The sequence below is a fragment of the Trichosurus vulpecula genome, chromosome 3 (assembly GCF_011100635.1).
Source record: "Trichosurus vulpecula isolate mTriVul1 chromosome 3, mTriVul1.pri, whole genome shotgun sequence".
NCBI lineage: Eukaryota > Metazoa > Chordata > Mammalia > Diprotodontia > Phalangeridae > Trichosurus > Trichosurus vulpecula.
Genome location: NC_050575.1, coordinates 187,363,622 through 187,383,163, shown reverse-complemented (window position 1 = coordinate 187,383,163; position 19,542 = coordinate 187,363,622). Strand labels below are relative to the sequence as shown.

The window sequence follows — 19,542 nt, the reverse complement described above, 5'->3', positions numbered from 1 at the left end:
GTAATTAATAGTGCAACAACAATCAACTGAAGTATCCTAACATTAAAGAGAATCAAAATTCTGTGTGTGTGTGTGTGTGTGTGTGTGTGTGTGTATGTGTGCATTTGGTGGGGAGAGGGAAGAGGGAGCCAGTTACCTAGAACTGACTAGGGGAAATAGGGTCGCAAAAGGTGATGACTTGGCCAACTGGTGCTAAAAATGATCTGATACCCCTCGCTGTACAGTCCACCCCCTGCCACCGTCACTAAGGTAGTGCCTTGATCAAGGCAAGCGAGGGTTCCGCTGTCCTTTGCCCTCGTCAGGCTCTATTTGGAGTATTGTGTTCTGGTCTGGGTACCATATTTTAGGAAGGGCACTGATTAACTGGTGCAGGTCTACAAGAGAGCAACTAGGATAGTGGGTTAGCTGGAGAGCGTGCCAAATGAGGATCAGGCGAAGGAAGTAGAGATATTTAGTCTGGAGAAGAGAAAACTTAGGGGAGACACGGTGTCTGTTTTCAAATATTTGACAAGGTAGGAGGATGAAGTTTGTTCTGCTTGACTCCAGAGTACTAAGAGGAAAGGTGGAAAGGGTAGAAGTTGCAGAGATAGATTTAAACTAGATTTAAGGAATAACTTTCTAACAACTAAATTGTCTAAAACGAACTATAACTTGAAAAATAGTGAATTCCATTTCAAAAGGACACTGGTTAACCACTTTTCAGGAATATATAAAGGTAATTCCTGCTTGGGTACCCAGTGGATTAAATGAAATGTGAAGTCTTTGCCTACTCTGAGACACTTTCATTCCTTTCGTGTGAATTCCCCTTAGACTGCCCTTTTGTGACTTCTTTTCATCGTGAAGTCTACACTACATGTTTCCTTTAACCAGAAGTATATGGGTAAATGTTTAACAAGTGACTCTCCAAAAGTTCTATAAGTTTAATTTACATTATTATTTTCGCCATCACTTTTTAAAGTCTAGACAAACAACAAAATAATAAACCAAGCCATAATTTGTAGCATTTTGCTGATTTTCAAGGTGTTAATGCTCTACTCTCAATGAGCTGGTATGAGCTGGCTCTAGCATGCTCCTGTCTTTAACCTGATTTCATCTGAATACCAAAATCTGTATCTATCATGTCCTTTAGGAAGGCAGTGGGGTGGCTTTGGCCTAGGATTCTTTATATTCTACCCTGACCCTTCCCTCCCCACATGAAGGTAATTAAAAGGACAGGAAAACAAGATAAGGCATCTCTAAGAATGATCGCTCTCATCTCTTATACTAAAGTTGCTTATACCCCCACATTGCATGTATACAGGTCAAGATGTAAGCCAGCACACAAGGCAGTTTATCTGCTCTGTGGTCCCCCTTTCCAAATTGCTCTGTGCTTTATGAACAGTGCCTTGATGTGGAATGTACTTAATAAATATATGTTGAGTTAATCTGATTTGTATTTGGTTTATATTGTGTAAACAGAAGGGGAGAGCACAAAGCAGATGGGCAGATGTCTGTATAAAGATATATGTTGTTTCTTTTTATGGTACTTCTTCCACCCCCATATAACTGTAATTAGCTACAACGCATATGGGTTTTTATAGACAGCTTGGATCAGAAATAGACTGAGGTTTCCCTAACCAGTCCCTTACTGTATGTACTGCAGCTAATATGTCAGAGGCAGAAAGGAGGTGCCTGTGGTCCCAATCATTCTGATTGATGAAAGGGTTTTGCAACGAACCACAAAGGTTTTCTGTATAAGGGAAACTGCAAGAGATGTTGGTCTGAATGATTTGATAGAGTTCAGAGCTCCCTATATTCCTCATGAATTTAATGAATTTTGGCCTTCTAGGGCTAAATTCATTGGCAATTTCTTTAAGGGCCTCTAAATCTTAAAAAAACAGAAAGCTGTGGTCTCTAGGACAGATCCAAGCTCACAAACACTTATTAAATGACCACTCCATGCCAGGCAATGTCATGGGATGGATAGGGGACCTAATTTGATGTTGGGAAGATCTGCATTCATGTCTTGCCTTTGAGGCATAGAGGTTGTGTGACCCTTGGCAAGGCCTTTCTGTGCTCCAGAATATCCTCTAAGACTGAAAATTGAAAAACACTTGCTAATCTGAAATTGGTAAAGGGAAATTTCCTCACCTGGAATTAGTTACCTACACTAATGGAATGTGAAGAAAAAATAAAAACCAGCCTCTGTCCTCCAGGAGCTTCCATTCTACTGGACCAAACAGTGCCCAGTACTACTTCCAAGTTTGTAGCAATGCCAAGAAAGCATTTTCTGGGCTGGTTGGGACTAATAAATTCTTTCCTATGCAGGCTGACAATTTGCTGTTAATATTAGAGTTGGTCTGTGTGGTTATTAAGAGGTCCTTCCTCATCCCAAGAGCCTTCTCCAATACAGAGTTGTTAATATTAATTAATTTGGGCATCAGATAACTCAAGAATTGCATCTGGGTGGTAGAAGGAGGATCAAGGTAACTCTAAAGCAAATGCTCAATACCTAGGAGTTTTGATTGGGACCTGTGTCTGTCCCAAGGGCTGTTTTCAAAGCACACAATGTAGATATTAAGAAACATTTTTATAAAGTAACTGCTAGAGATGGGAAATTCTCCCAGGGGGTATTCATTATGTTAACAATATCGGAAATATCCAGAAGCTATAAAAAAGACTTGAATTCTGTGTGTTGCGGGTGGGAAGTACCCTAGTTTAGAATTGTATGAATGAGGGATTAGCAGTCAATCTCATTGCAGAACTTGTCTATATGTGAGCATCCTTAGGCTTTGGAGCTTAGAGCTCATTTACTCCGATCCCCAAGGCCAGCCAGGAGATGACTTGCCCATAGTCATAAAGGTAGTTCACAGCAACTCTGGGATCGGATTCCAGAATTTATGACACTAAATGCAGTGATCTTATCTCAGAGGAATGGGGTGGCAATGGGCCATATATTCTGATTTGGGGGCTTAGTGTGAAAAGGAGAGGTTCGGGCAGAACACGATAGAATTCTAGAGCTGAAAGGGACCATAGAGACCATCCAGTTTTGTATCAGAGACATCAAAAGATGTATCTAAAGTCACACAACAATCTAGCAGAGCCAGGAATAGATGCAAAGTCTATCAACTCCCAGAAGAACCCACTTTCTACAATGTGCCTCCCCCCAGCCATTCCCCCCAAATTTATCAGACGGAAGCTCCAGGTTGGGGGAATCTGCAGAGAACCCAGAGGAAATGGTGGTTCCTGGGATCTGAAACATTCATTTCCCACCTGGTCTCTTTATTGGTTTGCTTGGTTTGATTTGTCATTCTGACACAGATTTTCCCTCCTGGGGAGAGAAGAAGATTTTGGGAAATAACATTGTGTCCAAATAAAGAAATCCTTGCCCCTCCAGCTTCCCTTCAACTAGGGTTAGGCTGAGATGTTCTCTTTTATTGTTCCCATAAAGCAACTACTCACGAATGTCCAGCATATTTTCAATTTGTAACTGTTCTCAGCTCTTTCATGGCTTGGAGAAGTCAGCTGTTGGTGCTTTGAGACTTCCGTATTTCTCCTGTGGCCACTTCTCCAGTCCAATGCATTTTCTCCTTTTCTACTGACATTGCTTACTTGTGTGGTGTTTATTGTTTTTGCTTTAGGTCGGGGCTGTCCAACCTTAGGTTATTTTAGGGCCACATTAAAATAAAATAATTATTCGAGGGCTACTCCCAGAATAAAAAAAAAAACAGTACACTAATAGAACATGGAGGAATGCTCTTCATCAATATGACAGGGGAAGGCGCGAAGTGCCAAAGCAAACACAAAACAACAAAGCAACCACACAACAGTATAAGGGTAGGTACATACTGACTAGTCTGCATCGTACAGGCGGAATGCATCCCATGGATCGATTGAAAATTCTAAGCGATATGTTTCATGGGTAATACTGCTTAAAAACACCAAAGAAAATTAACATCAATGAGATTTTTTATTAGTGATGGAATTAAAAAATCGAGTAAGCATTCCATGCAAATTATTATTTTATTTTTTCTCTTGTGAAAATTAAAACCCACAGGCGGGCCACATAAAATTGCACTGCAGGCCATATTTTGGACAGCCCTACTTTAGGTCTTCCCTGCTAGGTGGGTGCAGTGGGCTCTCAGGATGCAAATTTAGCATTTTTTTTTCTGGTTTCCCACCCGTCCACCACCCCAAGCCATGTCCTGAAGAATTGCTGCTGTCCAAAGAGACTCTTGCTTATGGCAGCAATGACCTGACCACCTGTGGAGCAGATATCCTCTGCCCCGGCCTCTGGCTCTGGGTCTCATTCTGGCTTCATCATCTCTCTCTGAAAAGTTCTCTCAGGGTGCCAGAACTTTCTATGACTGGGCTGGGTCATGGCTACAAAGACCTTCCATCCTACCCACCTCTGATCCCCTTCCCAAGAAAAACTTACATATACATACATTTTAGAAGGAGGTAAGAATATCAGAAGGTAAGGAGGAGGAAGAGGAGGGAAAAAAATGTGCAATTGAGTAGCTATACCCTGGAGAGCTTGGTCTTCCATAAGAGCCCTGGATGTCTCTATATCTTGGGTTTTGGAGTTTTAGGTAATGTACCGTACTTATGGATTTTGCGATTTATGGGCATATTTAACCATTTATCCCCATATAGATGGTGTGGATATTCTATTTTTTTCTAGCAACTATAATGTGGAAATGAAGGCAGGGCATTTGACTTAAAACATAAAAATAATTAACCATGTCAGTAAAGAGAGAGAGAGAGAGAGAGAGAGAGAGAGAGAGAGAGAGAGAGAGAGAGAGAGAGAGAGATTGAAAGAGAGAGAGAGCATTTATTAAGTGCTTACTATGTGTCAGGTACTGTTTCAAGCACTGGGAATAGAAATACAAGCAAGTTGGGCATGGCAGGCCTGGGTGTTTTCTCAAATGAAGGTTAAGGGGAGAAACTTGTCAGTTGGAGGAAGCAAAGCTGATCAGGGTGTGAATGAATTTGTTGACTTGTCTATGCTGTAGATATCAACACCCATTAGTTGTTAGCTGACACTGGAGAAAGAGTGTAAAGAACTGAGGTGAGGACCTTACTTAGTTATGTGAGCTTGGACAAGCCTGTGTGAGTGTGTGTGTTTCTGATCCTCAGGTTTGTCATCTATGAAATGAGGATAGTATTACTTAATTTTAACCTCTCCCAAAGGGTCTCTCATGGGTTTTTAAGAGGTTTTTAAACTCTAAAGTACCATTCACATGTGAGTTCTTATTGTCCGGTGAGTGGAGAGATCACCTTACTTGGCTGAGCAGATGCAGTGGGCAGATGCTTATAAGAGTACAAACAAGGATTTCAGATCAGACAATTTCTTATCTTTCTCCCCTAAAACGGCTGCTCCCATCTTCTTTCTCAGCACCTAAAAAACCCTTCTGGGTGTATTTCAAATAGCCACAGTAATTACAAATGAGAGAGCTTGTAGCATTTCATCCTTCCAAGCCACATGTAGGCATTCTAAGCTATGGATATTTCAATGCATCCCCAGGACTTTGGGTGGGTTCTTAATGAGAATCATTGGATTTAGAATTGAAAGAAGCATTAGACACTAGTCCAACCTTGTAATTTTACAGATAAGGAAAATAAGACTGGCCTAGAGGTTCAAGGGTCTTGCTTAAGGTCAAACCAGCAGTAAGCACAGATCTAGGATTTGATTCCAGGTCTCCTGATTCCAAATCTAAGGCTCTTTCCCCCATACCATGATACTTCCTTCATCCAGTGTCTTCATCCTATTTGAAAATTCCTTTAAAATAAAAAATCTGATGCATCTGGAAAGGGAGGTTTGGGATTTGGATTGTTCTGACCACACAGAAGAGAATGCAGGTGTAAGAAACCCTGGAGCCTTTGGAGACAAGCCCTCACAGAGCCAGAGTTCTTCCTGTTCAGCTTGTGAACTATGTATGGCCTTTCCCACCAGTGAATTGTTGGAGGTGGGAGGGGTGTCCAGGGTTCAGTGATTATCATATAGGGGAAGTGGGGGAGTTGCAGAAGCCTCCCACAGTGTAGACATGAAATAAATGCAGAGGGCAAAGAAGGGGAGAGGAGGGAAGAGGAGAGAGGAGGAAAAAAAGAGGGAGGAGAGGGAGAGGGAGGAGGGAGAAATATCTCCAGCGTATCTGAATGTTCCAGTATGCGGGGAGGGACTGCAGCATTCTAAGGATGATTCCTTGCTTTGTTCTGTGATGGGGATTCTATAGAAGCTGAATATTTCTGGAGGCAGCATCATCATCATCTGTACAAGTCTCTGGTGGGAACCCAGATTCCACCACCCATTTATCGTATCCATAATGTAGAGCGGGTGGCGGAAATGGGCTGCTTTGCTGTTCTGACCCCGTGCCAGCTTTATTTTGGTGACAATAAGAGGATCTTCAGCTTAGCATTAATTTTGACTAATTATTCCCCTCCTGACAAGTCTTTTATTTTCTGCTGCTCCCTTTGACTCCAGCAATGAAAAATGAGTTATAAAGACAACAATAATGTGTCTTAATATTGCCAGTCTTCCTGCAATAGACATAAACACTCCATCTCTGGGTCTTGGATGCTTTTCCTAAAACAGCTAGTGAATATGTGTGGGGGTGGGTGAACATTATATGCTTGGCTCCTATTAGCAATATTATCTGGGGGAAGTCTCATTTGTTATTCAGGATGAAAGCACTCTGGCCCCGATTGTCTGATTTTGAAACTCAGTCTCCAGGCTGCACGAGGGAAGGCTGGCAAGTGGATGTGAGGCTACATTAGACACTCCCCTCTGCATGAGGTTGTAAGCAGTGCGGGATTTTCACTAGCAGGCGAGTACCGTGGAGGGATTGAGCTGTCAGTCAGCAGCAGGGAGATCTCTTACAGGTTTTCCTTCTAACCAGATTATCTTCTGCTGGAACATATCAGTGGTGACTCTGAGGGAAAAAAAGCAAGCAAGCAGGACTAAGGCTTGCTACCATTGTGGAGTTAATTGTTGCTCAACCAGGAAGACTTCTTGAATGTATCTACTATTAGCTGTAGTGTTTTGTTACTGAATGAGGTGGGTGTTGACAAGGTCTGCTTTGGGCCAGTAGAATCTGAAGATGAAGATGAAGAGGATTTATAAATTTCTTGAAAGGACTAAAATGCTAGCCTTCTAAACCACCAAACTTTCCAGAGGTGCAAAGAGAAGTTTGTCTAGATCTAGCCAAGGAAGAACCACCAAAGATATAGTTTATTTACTTATTATCCTCCTCCTGCTTTCTGGAAGGCAAAGAGAGACACTTTCCTACCACAAATCCTGTGTGGATATCTTGGGCAGCCACTATGGTACAAAACGTAATTTTGGTGTTTTTCCGCAGACGACTGAGCCAAAGACCTGCTGTGGAGGAACTAGAAAGAAGAAATATCCTGAAACGTGAGTAGCTGTTGATTCCTCCAGAGAGACCTTGCGTGTGTGTGTGTGTGTGTGTGTGTGTGTGTGTGTGTGTGTGTATGTGTGTGTGTGTGTTATGTGTATATATTTAAACTACTGAATGAATCTGTCTTATTAACTTTTCTGTGCAGTTAGGCAGAAATTCTAGTTTCCTTCCTTTGAAAGATGAATATTCTACCAGTATATATTAGTATGTATTATATTATGAGTGTTTCTAGTATGGTTTGAGTAGGTTAGGTGTTTGTGTGAAATCATTTGGGAAGAAAATGTGGAAAGTCCTTTTAAAGTCCATCAAAGGTAAAGGAAGTATTTTTCTATTCTTGGAGATTTTCATAGCAGCTATACTTTAGAAGAGTTAGGTAATGAATCTTCCCAGAAGAGTAGAAAGACCAACATTAGATTGGCTTGCAGAGCAATAATTTTAAAAGCAATTTTCTCGGTAAGTAAGGACTTTCTGGATTTCCTTAATGTCCGTAGAAATTTCAGATGGGGGTGAGCAGAGTATAAATAAATGTTGCAAATCAGAGAAGGAGGGCAGCACTTGCACTTACGAGAACTGGAGGTTACAAGGCATGGAGCTCAAGGAATGAGAAAATGAGTTATAATGTTTATTGTTTCCCAAGGTTTGTGTTTCCCAAGAACTTTTCTACTGTTATCCAAACACCTATCTGATTGTGCCCACATGGTTATGTAGAATGTGAATGAATACAGGAGACACGAGTAGGGATATTTTTCTTGTCCCTCAAAGTCATAGGTTAAAACCAGGTCAGATCCCTTTAGAGTCCACTGATTTTGTCATAATAAAAAGCTTCCCAAGTGCTTGTTTTAACCGACAATTCTCTATGTAACTGTCTAGGCAATGGAGTTTGTTTTTCTCTCATACAAGCATAAAGCAGTCATTTTCCACAAAAAGAGAGGTCCTCAGAGCCTGAATTTTACGAGGACATTATTTCCTCTTTTTTGTAAATTACACTGAGGACATTCTCTAATGTTCGTATTTTGGTGCCTGGATGGTCTTTTCCTCAGGGTAGGCCTGATGTTGAATATTTTCATTAACAAGCTGGCCAAGAACAGTCTTGGTGACCTGCTCATGATTCATTCCTCAAAACTTATATTTCTTGATGCTTTTTTTTCCCTCCATGATTCCTTTTCTTATTCTTCATATGTAGCATTTAAGAACTGAACATTTAGATGCTTGTGGTAACTTAAAATATTTGGAAGCTACAGAATGTTAGACCTGAAAAAGGGTTGTCAGAGTGGTGTGAAGAAAGCCCTAAGGATTACGCCTTCCCTTATGTTAGCTAGACTAGCTGTCAGGATGAAAAAATTCTACATTTATGACATTGCTTAAGCCAAACAGGCAGAGAATGGAAACTATGTCAGTTATATCATTTGTTAAAGGTTTGATTCACCTCTCTAATTAAGCACACTTGTCCTTAAAACTCATTATAAACATAGGTCCAAGAGGTTCATGGCTTAGATAGGGAATGGAGTTGACGTAATCCAGGGTCCTCAGCTTAAGAAGCATATTTCCATTGTACAGTTGTAACATCTTCCTCACTAACGTGGGTAGTGGAGTTAGTACTTTTTAAAAAGCATAGTGCTTATAATTGTGTTCTTGTAAATGCTAGTCTTAAATATAGCCACAGTGCCAGGCCAACTGAATACACAGTATTCATAGGAACTGCATATTCACAACAACTCCTGTTCAAAGAATAGTAAAATAATGAATTTCCTCTTCTGTGACCATGGAAATCTAGCCACAGACAGCGACTTCTCTCCATTGTCTTCACGTAGACCAGGCTTAGCCCTGAAGCATTCTGAAGAGCCAAGAGTAGGAGTTGCTGAGGATTTCACTACTAGAGATTTTTCTTCTTTTTCTTCCCTTTGTGTGGGTGTGAGATGAGATACCATATATGGTATTAGTCCTGATGGGAAGCACTTTCTTTCCTGATACATCAGGTAGGCTCTCCAGAGGACTTTTCTTGCCACATTCCATTTTCTGGCATGTAGATAGATGATTTTTTGTAGTAGCACCTATCTGTTTGATCCCCTCCTTGTGCAGGGGACATATGCTAATAATGCCTCCCATTTCTGTAGTGCTCTAAGATTTACAATGTGATTTCCTTACAACAGCACTATGAGGTAGCACAAGGATTTTCCCCTTTTTACAGATAAGGAATCTGAGGCACACTGGTGAAATGGATTGCTTGTAGTCAAAAAAGAAATAAATGCTAGGATTGAAATTCAAGCCCAGATTCCCATACTACAAGTTTCTATTATACCAGACCATCATGTGGGCTTTTGTCCTCTTACCTGTGTGTGAGGTAAGTGCAAACACAGATACTGATGAAAGGCCCTTCCTTGGATTGCTTAGTACACTGTCCTGGAACCAATAGTGTATTAATAAAATATCAAGAAAGATAATGGGGCAGGGAAAAATTAATTCCACCAAAGCTTCCTTTTTAAACAGCAGGGGGAAGCTCCTCTGTAGAGTTCCTTCAAAAGAATTCATAATTGCAAGCTTGTATTCATGAGATGTGAACAGTGACCTGGCCTGTGAAGAGCAAATGAATCTGATTTCACTTGATTCCTCTCTAATGTTGGACCTGTCCATGAAGCGCACTTAGTGCGCCGCAGTAGCAAAAAATTCATTTTGTTACACTGTTACTAAAACCTCTGTAGGTTTCAGAGTGGGGTTTTACAACGTCCCAATTTTAATATCAGTTTTTCAACAAGCAGCCTGAAAATTTGTGACTGCTTTCCACCCATCACACAAAATCATTTTAACCTCATCAAAGATTATGCACTGTATCCGATCAATAAAATGACCCAGAACAATTCTAGAGGACTCATGATAAAAATGCTATCCACCTCCACAGAAAGATCTGATGACCTCTGAGTGCAAATTGAAGCATATTTTTTTTCTCTTTTTCCCCCACAACATGGTTAATGTAGAAATGTGTTTTGAATGACTTCATATGTATAACAGGCATTGTATTTCTTGCTTTTTCAGTGGGTGGGGGAGGGGACAGAGGGAGTAAGAGGATTTGGAACTGAAAATAAAAATAACAAAAGTAAAATAACAAAAAAGAGATAATTTTTCTTAAGAACTAATGACAGCAAATTCTAGTTTTCCTTTGAAAGAAATTCCAAAACAACAAGCATTCAGAGATACATCTTTAAAGGAGCTTTACACTGAGGCATGTAAACCACATGGCTTATTTTGGAAAACAATTTCCATGTGCTGCCAAAGGAAATCCTGCTGATTTATAGAATTGCTGGTAGTTCCACATCTCTTTTTCTAGGTCCCAAGCTATGTTCAGGTCGTGGGCATGGATCTTTATTTAGTAACCAATAGCATCAGAAATAGGAAATCCATTATCTCATATCCCAGGGCAAGGCATACATTTTACACACTTTACAGCTTTCCAGTCTATTTTTAGCTTCTGTGTACAGGAGTGATCATGGTTTGAATGTTAACCAGTCACAACTCACAAAGCAAAGCCAGTGTAAGTTAGGATTTCAGGGTTTTTTTTTTAAAGCAACTGGAACAAAAATTTCAAGGCTTCAGTAATAGAGGCAATTGTGTGTCTGTACTTAAAATGAAGCTTGAAAATATCAATTCTAAGAAAGCCCATTTGCTCTGAATCCTTATTAGTTTCAAGTCCCAGCTTATGAATAAATCTATTTTAAAAAAGCAGTGGATACTGGTTAAATTATTGTAACGTAGGTACATCGTACCTGGTTTTCTTGAGAATAATAGTTTCTGTAGCTCTTTCAGATTTGGATGAGGGGACAGATCATAGATTTAGAACGTAATGAGATCTTGGAGGTCGTCCTGTCCAACCCCTAATTTTATAGATAAGGAAAGTGAATCCTAGAGAGGTAAAATAACTTACTCAAGGTCACAAAAGTAACAAGTGGCAGAGTTGGAAATTGAACCCAGATCCTTTGATTCCAGACCCATCACTCTTCCCACTGTCTGAACTGGGACTCAGGAGACCTGGGTCCTAGGATAGACCCAGAGCATTTTAGAACCTTAGGCATCATCTAGCCCAACCCTATCATTTTATAGATAAGGAGGCTGAAAGTTACAGAACGGAAGTGATTTGCTTAAGGCTACGTAAGTATTAAGTAGTGGACCTAGGATTCAAATCAAGAGTCTTCTGACTCCAGCTCAGCCAGTCAATCAATAGTTAAGCACCTAATATGTGCCATGTTCATGTTCAGTTGTTTTTCAGTTTTTCAGACCCCATTTGGGGTTTTCTTGGCAAAGATACTAGAATGGTCTGTCATTTCCTTCTCCAGCTCATTTTAGAGATAAGGAAACTGAGGCAAACAGGGTTAAGTGACTTGTCCAGGGCCACACACCTAGTAAATGTCTGAGGCCAGATTTGAACTCAGGAAGATGACTCTTCCTGACTTCAGGCTTCTGTTTACTGTGCCACCCACTGTACTAAACCCGGTGTTTTTGCTACCACAGCACACTCTCTCCCCTTTCTAGCTCTGCTGCTTGCTAACTGAGAAGTCCTGGACAATTTTCTTTCCCTCTGACACTCAGTTTCCTTATCTGAAAAAAATAATGTATTGGACTAGATGATTTCTCGGATCCCTTCTAGCTTCAAAAACTATGATTCTATAAAGTGTTGAAGATGAAGCTAGTTCAGCTGATAGCAACAATGAGCAATTTTGTGGATTTGGGATTGTTAGAGTCTCTGGCACCGTCCAGAATACTTAGAGCAAAGAGCCATGTAGAAAGACTAGAGAACAGCAGCATAAAGCATCCTGTGGTATTCCAGCTTCTAGTGATGTTCAGCAGAAAGTTTGGCTGTCCTAGAAGAAACTGTTCTTTTGAAATGAAGACAGTTATATATTTCTTTGTATCTTCCACAGAAAGAAATGATCAGACAGAGCAGGAAGAAAGACGGGAAATCAAGCAGCGATTGACAAGAAAGGTAATCAAAACCTATCCTATTTTATTTCTTTAGGAAAATATGGCCCCAAGCTAACTAAAGCAGACAGTACAGAGATATCTGACCCTGTTGTTAATTAATACAGGATGTCTCTCTGTGACTTTGATGAGGAAGCACTTAGTGTACAGTATGGTATGGGTTCTATTGAAGGAATTTGCCTATCTACGGAAATCTAGTCCTGAGAGCACTAACAAAGTCATACCTACTGGGCACATCTAGAAGAAAGACCCTTTCCTTTCCACCAGGGGCTGGGGCTCCTCTGAGCAGCAGGTGTGTTCATGTATTAATTTCACTTGTTAACTTCTCTAAAAGGGCCAAATAGAAGTCAAATGTCTTCAAGATCCATCTTTGAGAACTCCATAAACCTACCTGCAGCAAAGTTCACACACACACACACACACACACACACACACACACACACACACACACACACTATCTTGAATGTAGAAGGCCATAACTGTAGGGACATTGGGGCTTTTAATCCACAACTTACTGTTATTACGGCATTTTAATCAGTCTAGGAACTTCTGTGGTTATACAATGTCTAACAATGATGATAACAATAATAAATAGCTCACAGCTATATTGTGCTTTAAGACTGGCAAAGTGCTTTTGAGCCTCACCAAAATCCGGTGAAAGGGATGCTATTATTATCACCATATTTAAAATGAGGAAATTAAGTCTCAGAGCTTAAATTTCTCCAGGGCCATACAGCTATTAAGTATCTGAAGGAGGATCCAAACCTAGGAAGCCTAATTCTAAATACAGTACTCAGTCAATAGGCATTTAGCAAGTGCCTACCAAGTACTGTGTCAGGCACTGGGAATATAAAGACAAAACTGCAATGGCCTACCCTCCTCAAGGAGCTTACGTTCTCTAAGGAGAGCCCCCATGTTCATATAGAAGTAGGTACAAAATAAACATGTTGAGTCTGTACAGTTTTGCTGGTGGTGGTGTTTCTAAGTTTGTGAGGCTATTTCAGAAGATGGCTAATGTTAAACTTGCTGGCGACCTGCTATGAGCTAGTTTATTATTGGATACTGAAACTGCAAGGATGTAGAGTTGTTAAATTCAGTGTTGCTGCACACCCCACTGCAGCCTGCACCACAATTATAAAGTGTTCTTGTCTGTTTGAAATTAATGAATCATTCTATATGTTTTGGACTTATAGATATTAAATGCACAATTACATTTATGACCATAGAAATCACAAAAAAAAAAATTCTTCCCATAGTGGTACTTACTCCTTGGGAAGCAGCCCTGTCTATGACATAAATTCAAAATGTCAATGAGTTAAATGTGTGTGGCATTTGGTATTTGGGCAACTATTTGATGGATTGCCAAGACCCAGAAAAGTCATCTTCATTTTGAAGATGAGCCTCTGGTAATATAGTTCCACAGATTCTAGTGCCAGCCTCATGCTCAAAGCTGCTCCCACTGGTAGAACTAGGCAAGATCCGCATTCTGCTGGCAAAGCTTGGAAAACCTCCTTGAGGGCTTCATTCTGCTATGGAAGTGATCCCAAGTACTCTTTTTAAAGATGTTTTCATTCCTTAAACCTTGTAAATGGGAAGTCATTTAGTTTTAAGTTCTTGTTTTCATTTTTCATGAACTTTAGCCATATTGATGGTAAAGAAAACCTGCTCAGAACAGTTTGTGAAAAATACGTCAACTGGTCTTGTACTTATTATTTTTAAATTATTCATTTGTTTATTGATTTTAGCTAAATCAGAGACCCACAGTTGATGAACTTCGAGACAGAAAAATTTTGATCCGATTCAGTGATTATGTGGAAGTGGCGAAAGCACAGGACTATGACAGACGAGCAGACAAGCCTTGGACGAGATTATCAGCTGCAGATAAGGTACAGAAAAACCTTTCAGAATTGATCATAAATGGGGAAAGGTCTTGCAAACTGTAAGTCAGAACTGAGCATAGGATTCTGCAATTTAGATCTGGAAAGCAACTTTAGAATTCATGGGATCGTAGTTTGAGAGCTGAAAGCAAAGCCTCAGAGGCCATTCTCATCCAGCTCCCTCATTTAACAGAGTAGAACACTGAGGCCCATTTAGGTTAATGGACTTGTTCAAGGTCACCAAGGTAGCAAATGATCTAGTGCAGCCCCATTTAGCAGATGAGGAACCAGAGGCCCAGAGAAGTTAAATGACATGCCCAGAGTTACCCAGGTAGTGAGGAGCAGTCAGAATTTTAATCCAATCCTTTCACTCTAAACCCAATGTTCTTTTCCTCACACCATAACCTTAATATAATGTCCCTGTGTATCTTTATTGTGTTATGTCTCTCATCCCACCCATATGCTGTCATCTAACCCTTACTCCGCTGTTACCTATCCTTTCTTATGGTTAAAGATGCTATAAACCTTTTACTTTAACACGTCAAAAACTCCATGATTTCTTTGCTACGTATCAGTACCTTTGCTACATATCAGTACCTTTATGACATAGTAGACCATCTCATGAATTACTCTTGCAAAATACACATAAGAATTGTCTGGTGACCAGCTGTCTGAGAGGAGCCATCTCTACACTTAGATAGCTGGTTCATAATCACTAGCTGGATACTCACATTCTTTCCATCACAGAAGAGTAAGCTAGGGTTTGTGATCTACTGGCATAGACTTTGGGAACCCAGGGCCATCTCTACTCCACAATAAAACATGGAAGGAAGACTTGGTTAGAGGAAATCTTTTACTTAACCCATGTAATATATATGCCAGCAGCCTTTCACTTGGAAGAGGGAGGAGGAGAAAGAATAGCCTGATGACCTCTTTTCTGCTATTAGATAAATATATTGAGAACTGCCCCTCCCTCTCCTGTTCCTTTTGAGGTAGAAACTACCTTCCCTATAGTTGTGGTATAGGACAAGAATATGTTGGTAAATGTTTAATAACCAGCTCTTCAAAAACCCAGAGCACGTTTTAAAATTTAATATGCATTGTTAACATTTCCTCCATCACTTGCTTAAGTCTAGACTAGACAATCAACAAAACACTGAATCAATCCTTGTAGGATTTGCTGATTTCTGAGATGTTAATACTCACACTGAAAATTTAACATTTGGCTTTTAAACCTGTATAAGTTGGCTCCTGTGTAGGGCCTCCTGGGTGTTAAACAATGGACTGGAATAAAAAGTACATATTCTATAGGAGTATGTGTCAAAGACCAAAGGCATGCCATTGTCAAAATCAGGGAAGAAAACTCTTCTCTGATGTCCATGATAGTGAAAAATAATGAACAAGTTAATGGACTGTGTTTCCATCAATATTGTATTTGGAATGTAACTTGGAAACTGGGAATTAGAATTTGGAGGCTGAGAATACTTTCTTTTTTTAATTTTAAAATCTACTTCGAACTTAAGCACTATGAAAACATAATTTCCACGTATACAATGGAAAACAAAAGAGTGAGTCTGTATGAAACCATAAATCTCCATTTCAAACTGATTGCCTTCTTTAAAAAGTATGTAAATTTTACACATTACTTTCAAAATTATCCTGCTTGTGCTTACTTATGAACATCCTTTTGTTCTCTTCTGTGCATTTCAAAACTGTTTCACTTGACCTCTTTTTTGGGAAGGTGTATAACTATTCCTAGGTTACTCCCCAGCTCACTGACTCTTCCATTATCTAAGATAAAGAAAGAAAACCCCTTGTGAAAAACAAACATAGTAAAGCAAAATAAATTCTCACAGCAGTCACGTCCAACAAAGTGTATATCTCCTCCTTCTGTCCATCACTGCTGTCAGATGGTATGTAACATGCTTCATCATGGGTCGTCTGGAGGCAAGGTTGGTCATTGCTTTGATCAGCGATAAGTCTCTTGAAGTTGTGTTTCTTTACCATGTAATCCTTGCATAAATAGTTCTCCTAGTTCTATGTACTTCACTCTGCATCCATTCTTACTACTCGGGATTCTCTGGAAAGGTCATTTTCATGATTCTGTAGAGCACAATTATACTCCATTATACTCATAAGCTATACTTCATTCGGTCATTCCCCAAATGTCTAAGAGGCTATTTAAGGTGCCCTCTTAGATTCTAGTTCTTTTCTCCTCCTCTTTTTGTTTCCCTGTTGAGTTTGATGTATTTTCATATTTTCATTTATTAATGACCACAAGCTGCAGTGACACTAATTAAAATAGCTAGGAACCAAGAGTATAAATAATCTTTTAAATGAATGAGTTAATTGTTCTATCCTGCTCTAGGCTAGATCTTATTCATTTGTATATAGGCTTTCTGCACATAGTTGTTGAATTAAGTAGATATAAAGATATCTGTATGTTTTAACATAGAACATTAACAGAATTATTGGTAGAAACTTTAGTCATTATCGCAAATGAATTACTCAGGGTTATGAGGAGTAATAATACAGGACGACTCTTGCAATAGCCCTAAATAAGACCCCTTAAATATGACAAAAGATTGGACTCTCACGCAGATTCCTCTACCGTGCCTTTTCTTCCCCCTAAAGGTACTGTCTGTTTTGGGCCTCTGGGTCCTTCTGTCATGTTCTTTCCTCAGGATAAGGGTCTTAGTGTTTCTGGAGGCATGCTTCTGCCCCGAGAAAGGCAAGAAATGAATGAAATCATGAACAAGGGGATCAAAAAGCAAAAGGGACTTGAGCCCACTGAGTCAGGAAGCAGAAGGCCTGTGGCCTAGTTCTGGTACTGCCACCAAGTAGTTATGTGATATTGGGCAAGCCCTTCCCAACTCTTGGCTTCAGTGTCTTCCTCTATAGAATGAGAGGGTTGGACTAGGTGATCTAAAATCCTTTCCCACCCTAGAAACTTTCTGATTCTGAAAGAAAATGTCTCTGGATTCTCAACCGATGTTTTGTATTTTGTGTTTCTTTTATTTAATTTTTTCATGTGTTTCTACCTGTCAGTTTATTTAATAAAAAAAAAATGTCCTGTTTTGAAATTTTAGGCAGCAATTCGTAAAGAACTAAATGAATACAAAAGCAATGAAATGGAGGTACATGCATCAAGCAAGCATTTGACAAGGTCAGAGTTGTTGGTTTGTATTATGTTACTAACATGGTTCAATATGGCATTAAAAAAATTTCCTGAATCCGCAAAGTGAAGAGCCACAAGGACTCTATTCCAACTATTCTGCTAAGACAGCTTTAGTTGGGACAAAATTAGCATTTTTTTTAGAGAATTGGGTTAGATCTACATCTGTTGAATAGTCTGGACCTGAATGATCCTAAATTGCAAGCACAGTTTTCACTTGAAAACACCTTAAGTTCAAACATAGGAAGATAAGAAAACACTGGTCCCTAGTTTGATAGTAATATTGTGATTGTATCAAATTGACTTTAGATTCCATGTAACATCAAAATTATTATTATAAACAATCTACAATTTATTTGAAGTAGGTCTAAGAAAGTTCATTATTTCTAAAAGGGGAGAGGCAGATAGGTGGCATAGTGGGTAGAACACCAGCCCCAGAGTCAGGAGGACCTGAGTCCAAATTCGTCCTAGGTGTGTGATCCTGGGCAAGTCACTTAACCCCAGTTGCCTCTCCAATAAATAAATGAATGAATGAATAAAAGGATATCTATAAATTTTATTTTAAAATAAGATAAATAGTACTTTAAATTTTAATTTAAAATATATGGAAAATATAGGTCCTAACAGATCTTCCTACTTCTTCCCCACTCTCCTCTCCTGCATACTGCTATCATCATGTCATTCTTTTACTCAGAAATCTCCAGTAGGTTAGTTGCCCACTGACTAAAGTTCAAATTCCTTTGGTTGTCATTCAAGGCCCATTATGGTTTTGTGCTTCTCTATCTCTCCAACCTTATGTTAGCCAATTTCACATTCAGTGCTCTAGCTAAACTAAACACTGAACTCTCACTATTTGCTATGCCTGGAATACTCTCTCCTCTCTCTGCTTCCCTCTTTTAAACTTATATGCCATCTCTTTCATGTGGCCTTCCCCAACTCCTGGTTAGTATAGACATCACATAGCATTTTGCTTTGCCCCTCCCCCACTTTTCATATACTTGTATAATAGTGTGCATTGTAGTTATTTGTGCTTGTACTTCATCCTTAACAAGGGCAGTGGCTGTGTATCTTACCTAAATTTTGTCTCCCTTGTGCTTTATACATTGTGGTACCTTAGTATTTGTTGAATAAATAAATATTGCAAAATACTGATAGAACAATATATTTACTTTTCCTCTCTAGATTCCACAGGCCATAGAGATTTTCTTCTGAGAAGAATTTGTCAATTTTTGATACCACCACTGATCTTTCATCAGGGAACTTCCCCGAAGTTCAGCTCACAATAACCTGATGTTTATGTGAGCCAAGCAGGACTGCACAGGTGAACTCTGCCGCACTTACCTACCTACAAGAGGAGTCACTGGAGGGTGTTTCACTCTTTGATGTCCAAAGAGTGGTGACCCATGGAGGTGGGAAGATCGGCTGAGGAAAAAGACTGGAGTTAGAAATACCAGAAGAAAACTACTGTTCTCCTTTAATCCTTGTTCAAACTTTACTGCGACGTAGCAGGGAAGAGGAGACACCGTGCATGCACAGGCTTTACCATCCCAGGGCCTCTGACATCAAGGACGTATGACGCACTGTCATTCAGTATTACGTTGATGAGACATTTTTATTCTTATCACAATTAGTTTGTAAACACTTAAGTTCATGTTATACAAGATGATTTAATGTATTATAATTTTCTTTTTTATATAACGTCTAACAAGAACACAGCTGCAACATTTTGATTCCTGTTAATTTGTTCTTTAATTAAATGACTACTTATTGCAGGAAATGAACACAGCTTTTAAATTTTCTTGGGGTCGGACCGGAGAAGAAAGCAGTGAAGTTAGTCACATCCTACTATTCATTCATCAAAGTCTAAAAGTCTAAAAGCATGAAAGAGAGCCACAAGACGTATTCGTGTGTAGGTGTTTTGGGTTGTTTGGAGGTTACACACATACACACACACATACACCCACAGACACACACACATACACCCACAGACACACACACAGACACACAGACACACACAGACACACACACACACACACACACACACACACACACACACACTAGGATTCTGTGATTAGCTTTATCTCGTTAATCCATTAGGTTAAACAAATGTATTGAAAATTTCAAT

At 39.6% G+C, this 19,542-nt stretch overlaps 1 protein-coding gene across 6 annotated transcripts in view; it reads left to right on the top strand.

The window, feature by feature from the left end:
• PHACTR3 (phosphatase and actin regulator 3) overlaps positions 1 to 19,258 on the top strand; it is a 205,286-nt gene extending 186,028 nt beyond the window's left edge. For all 6 annotated transcript variants that reach the window (XM_036752699.1, XM_036752698.1, XM_036752697.1 and 3 more), the window contains 5 exons: positions 7,338 to 7,393; positions 12,308 to 12,369; positions 14,111 to 14,251; positions 17,332 to 17,408; positions 18,600 to 19,258. In XM_036752699.1, coding sequence (XP_036608594.1) covers positions 7,338 to 7,393; positions 12,308 to 12,369; positions 14,111 to 14,251; positions 17,332 to 17,408; positions 18,600 to 18,615 — 352 coding nt within the window. In that variant the 3' untranslated portion in view covers positions 18,616 to 19,258. The remainder of the gene's footprint in view (positions 1 to 7,337; positions 7,394 to 12,307; positions 12,370 to 14,110; positions 14,252 to 17,331; positions 17,409 to 18,599) is intronic.
• The last annotated feature ends 284 nt before the right edge of the window (positions 19,259 to 19,542 follow it).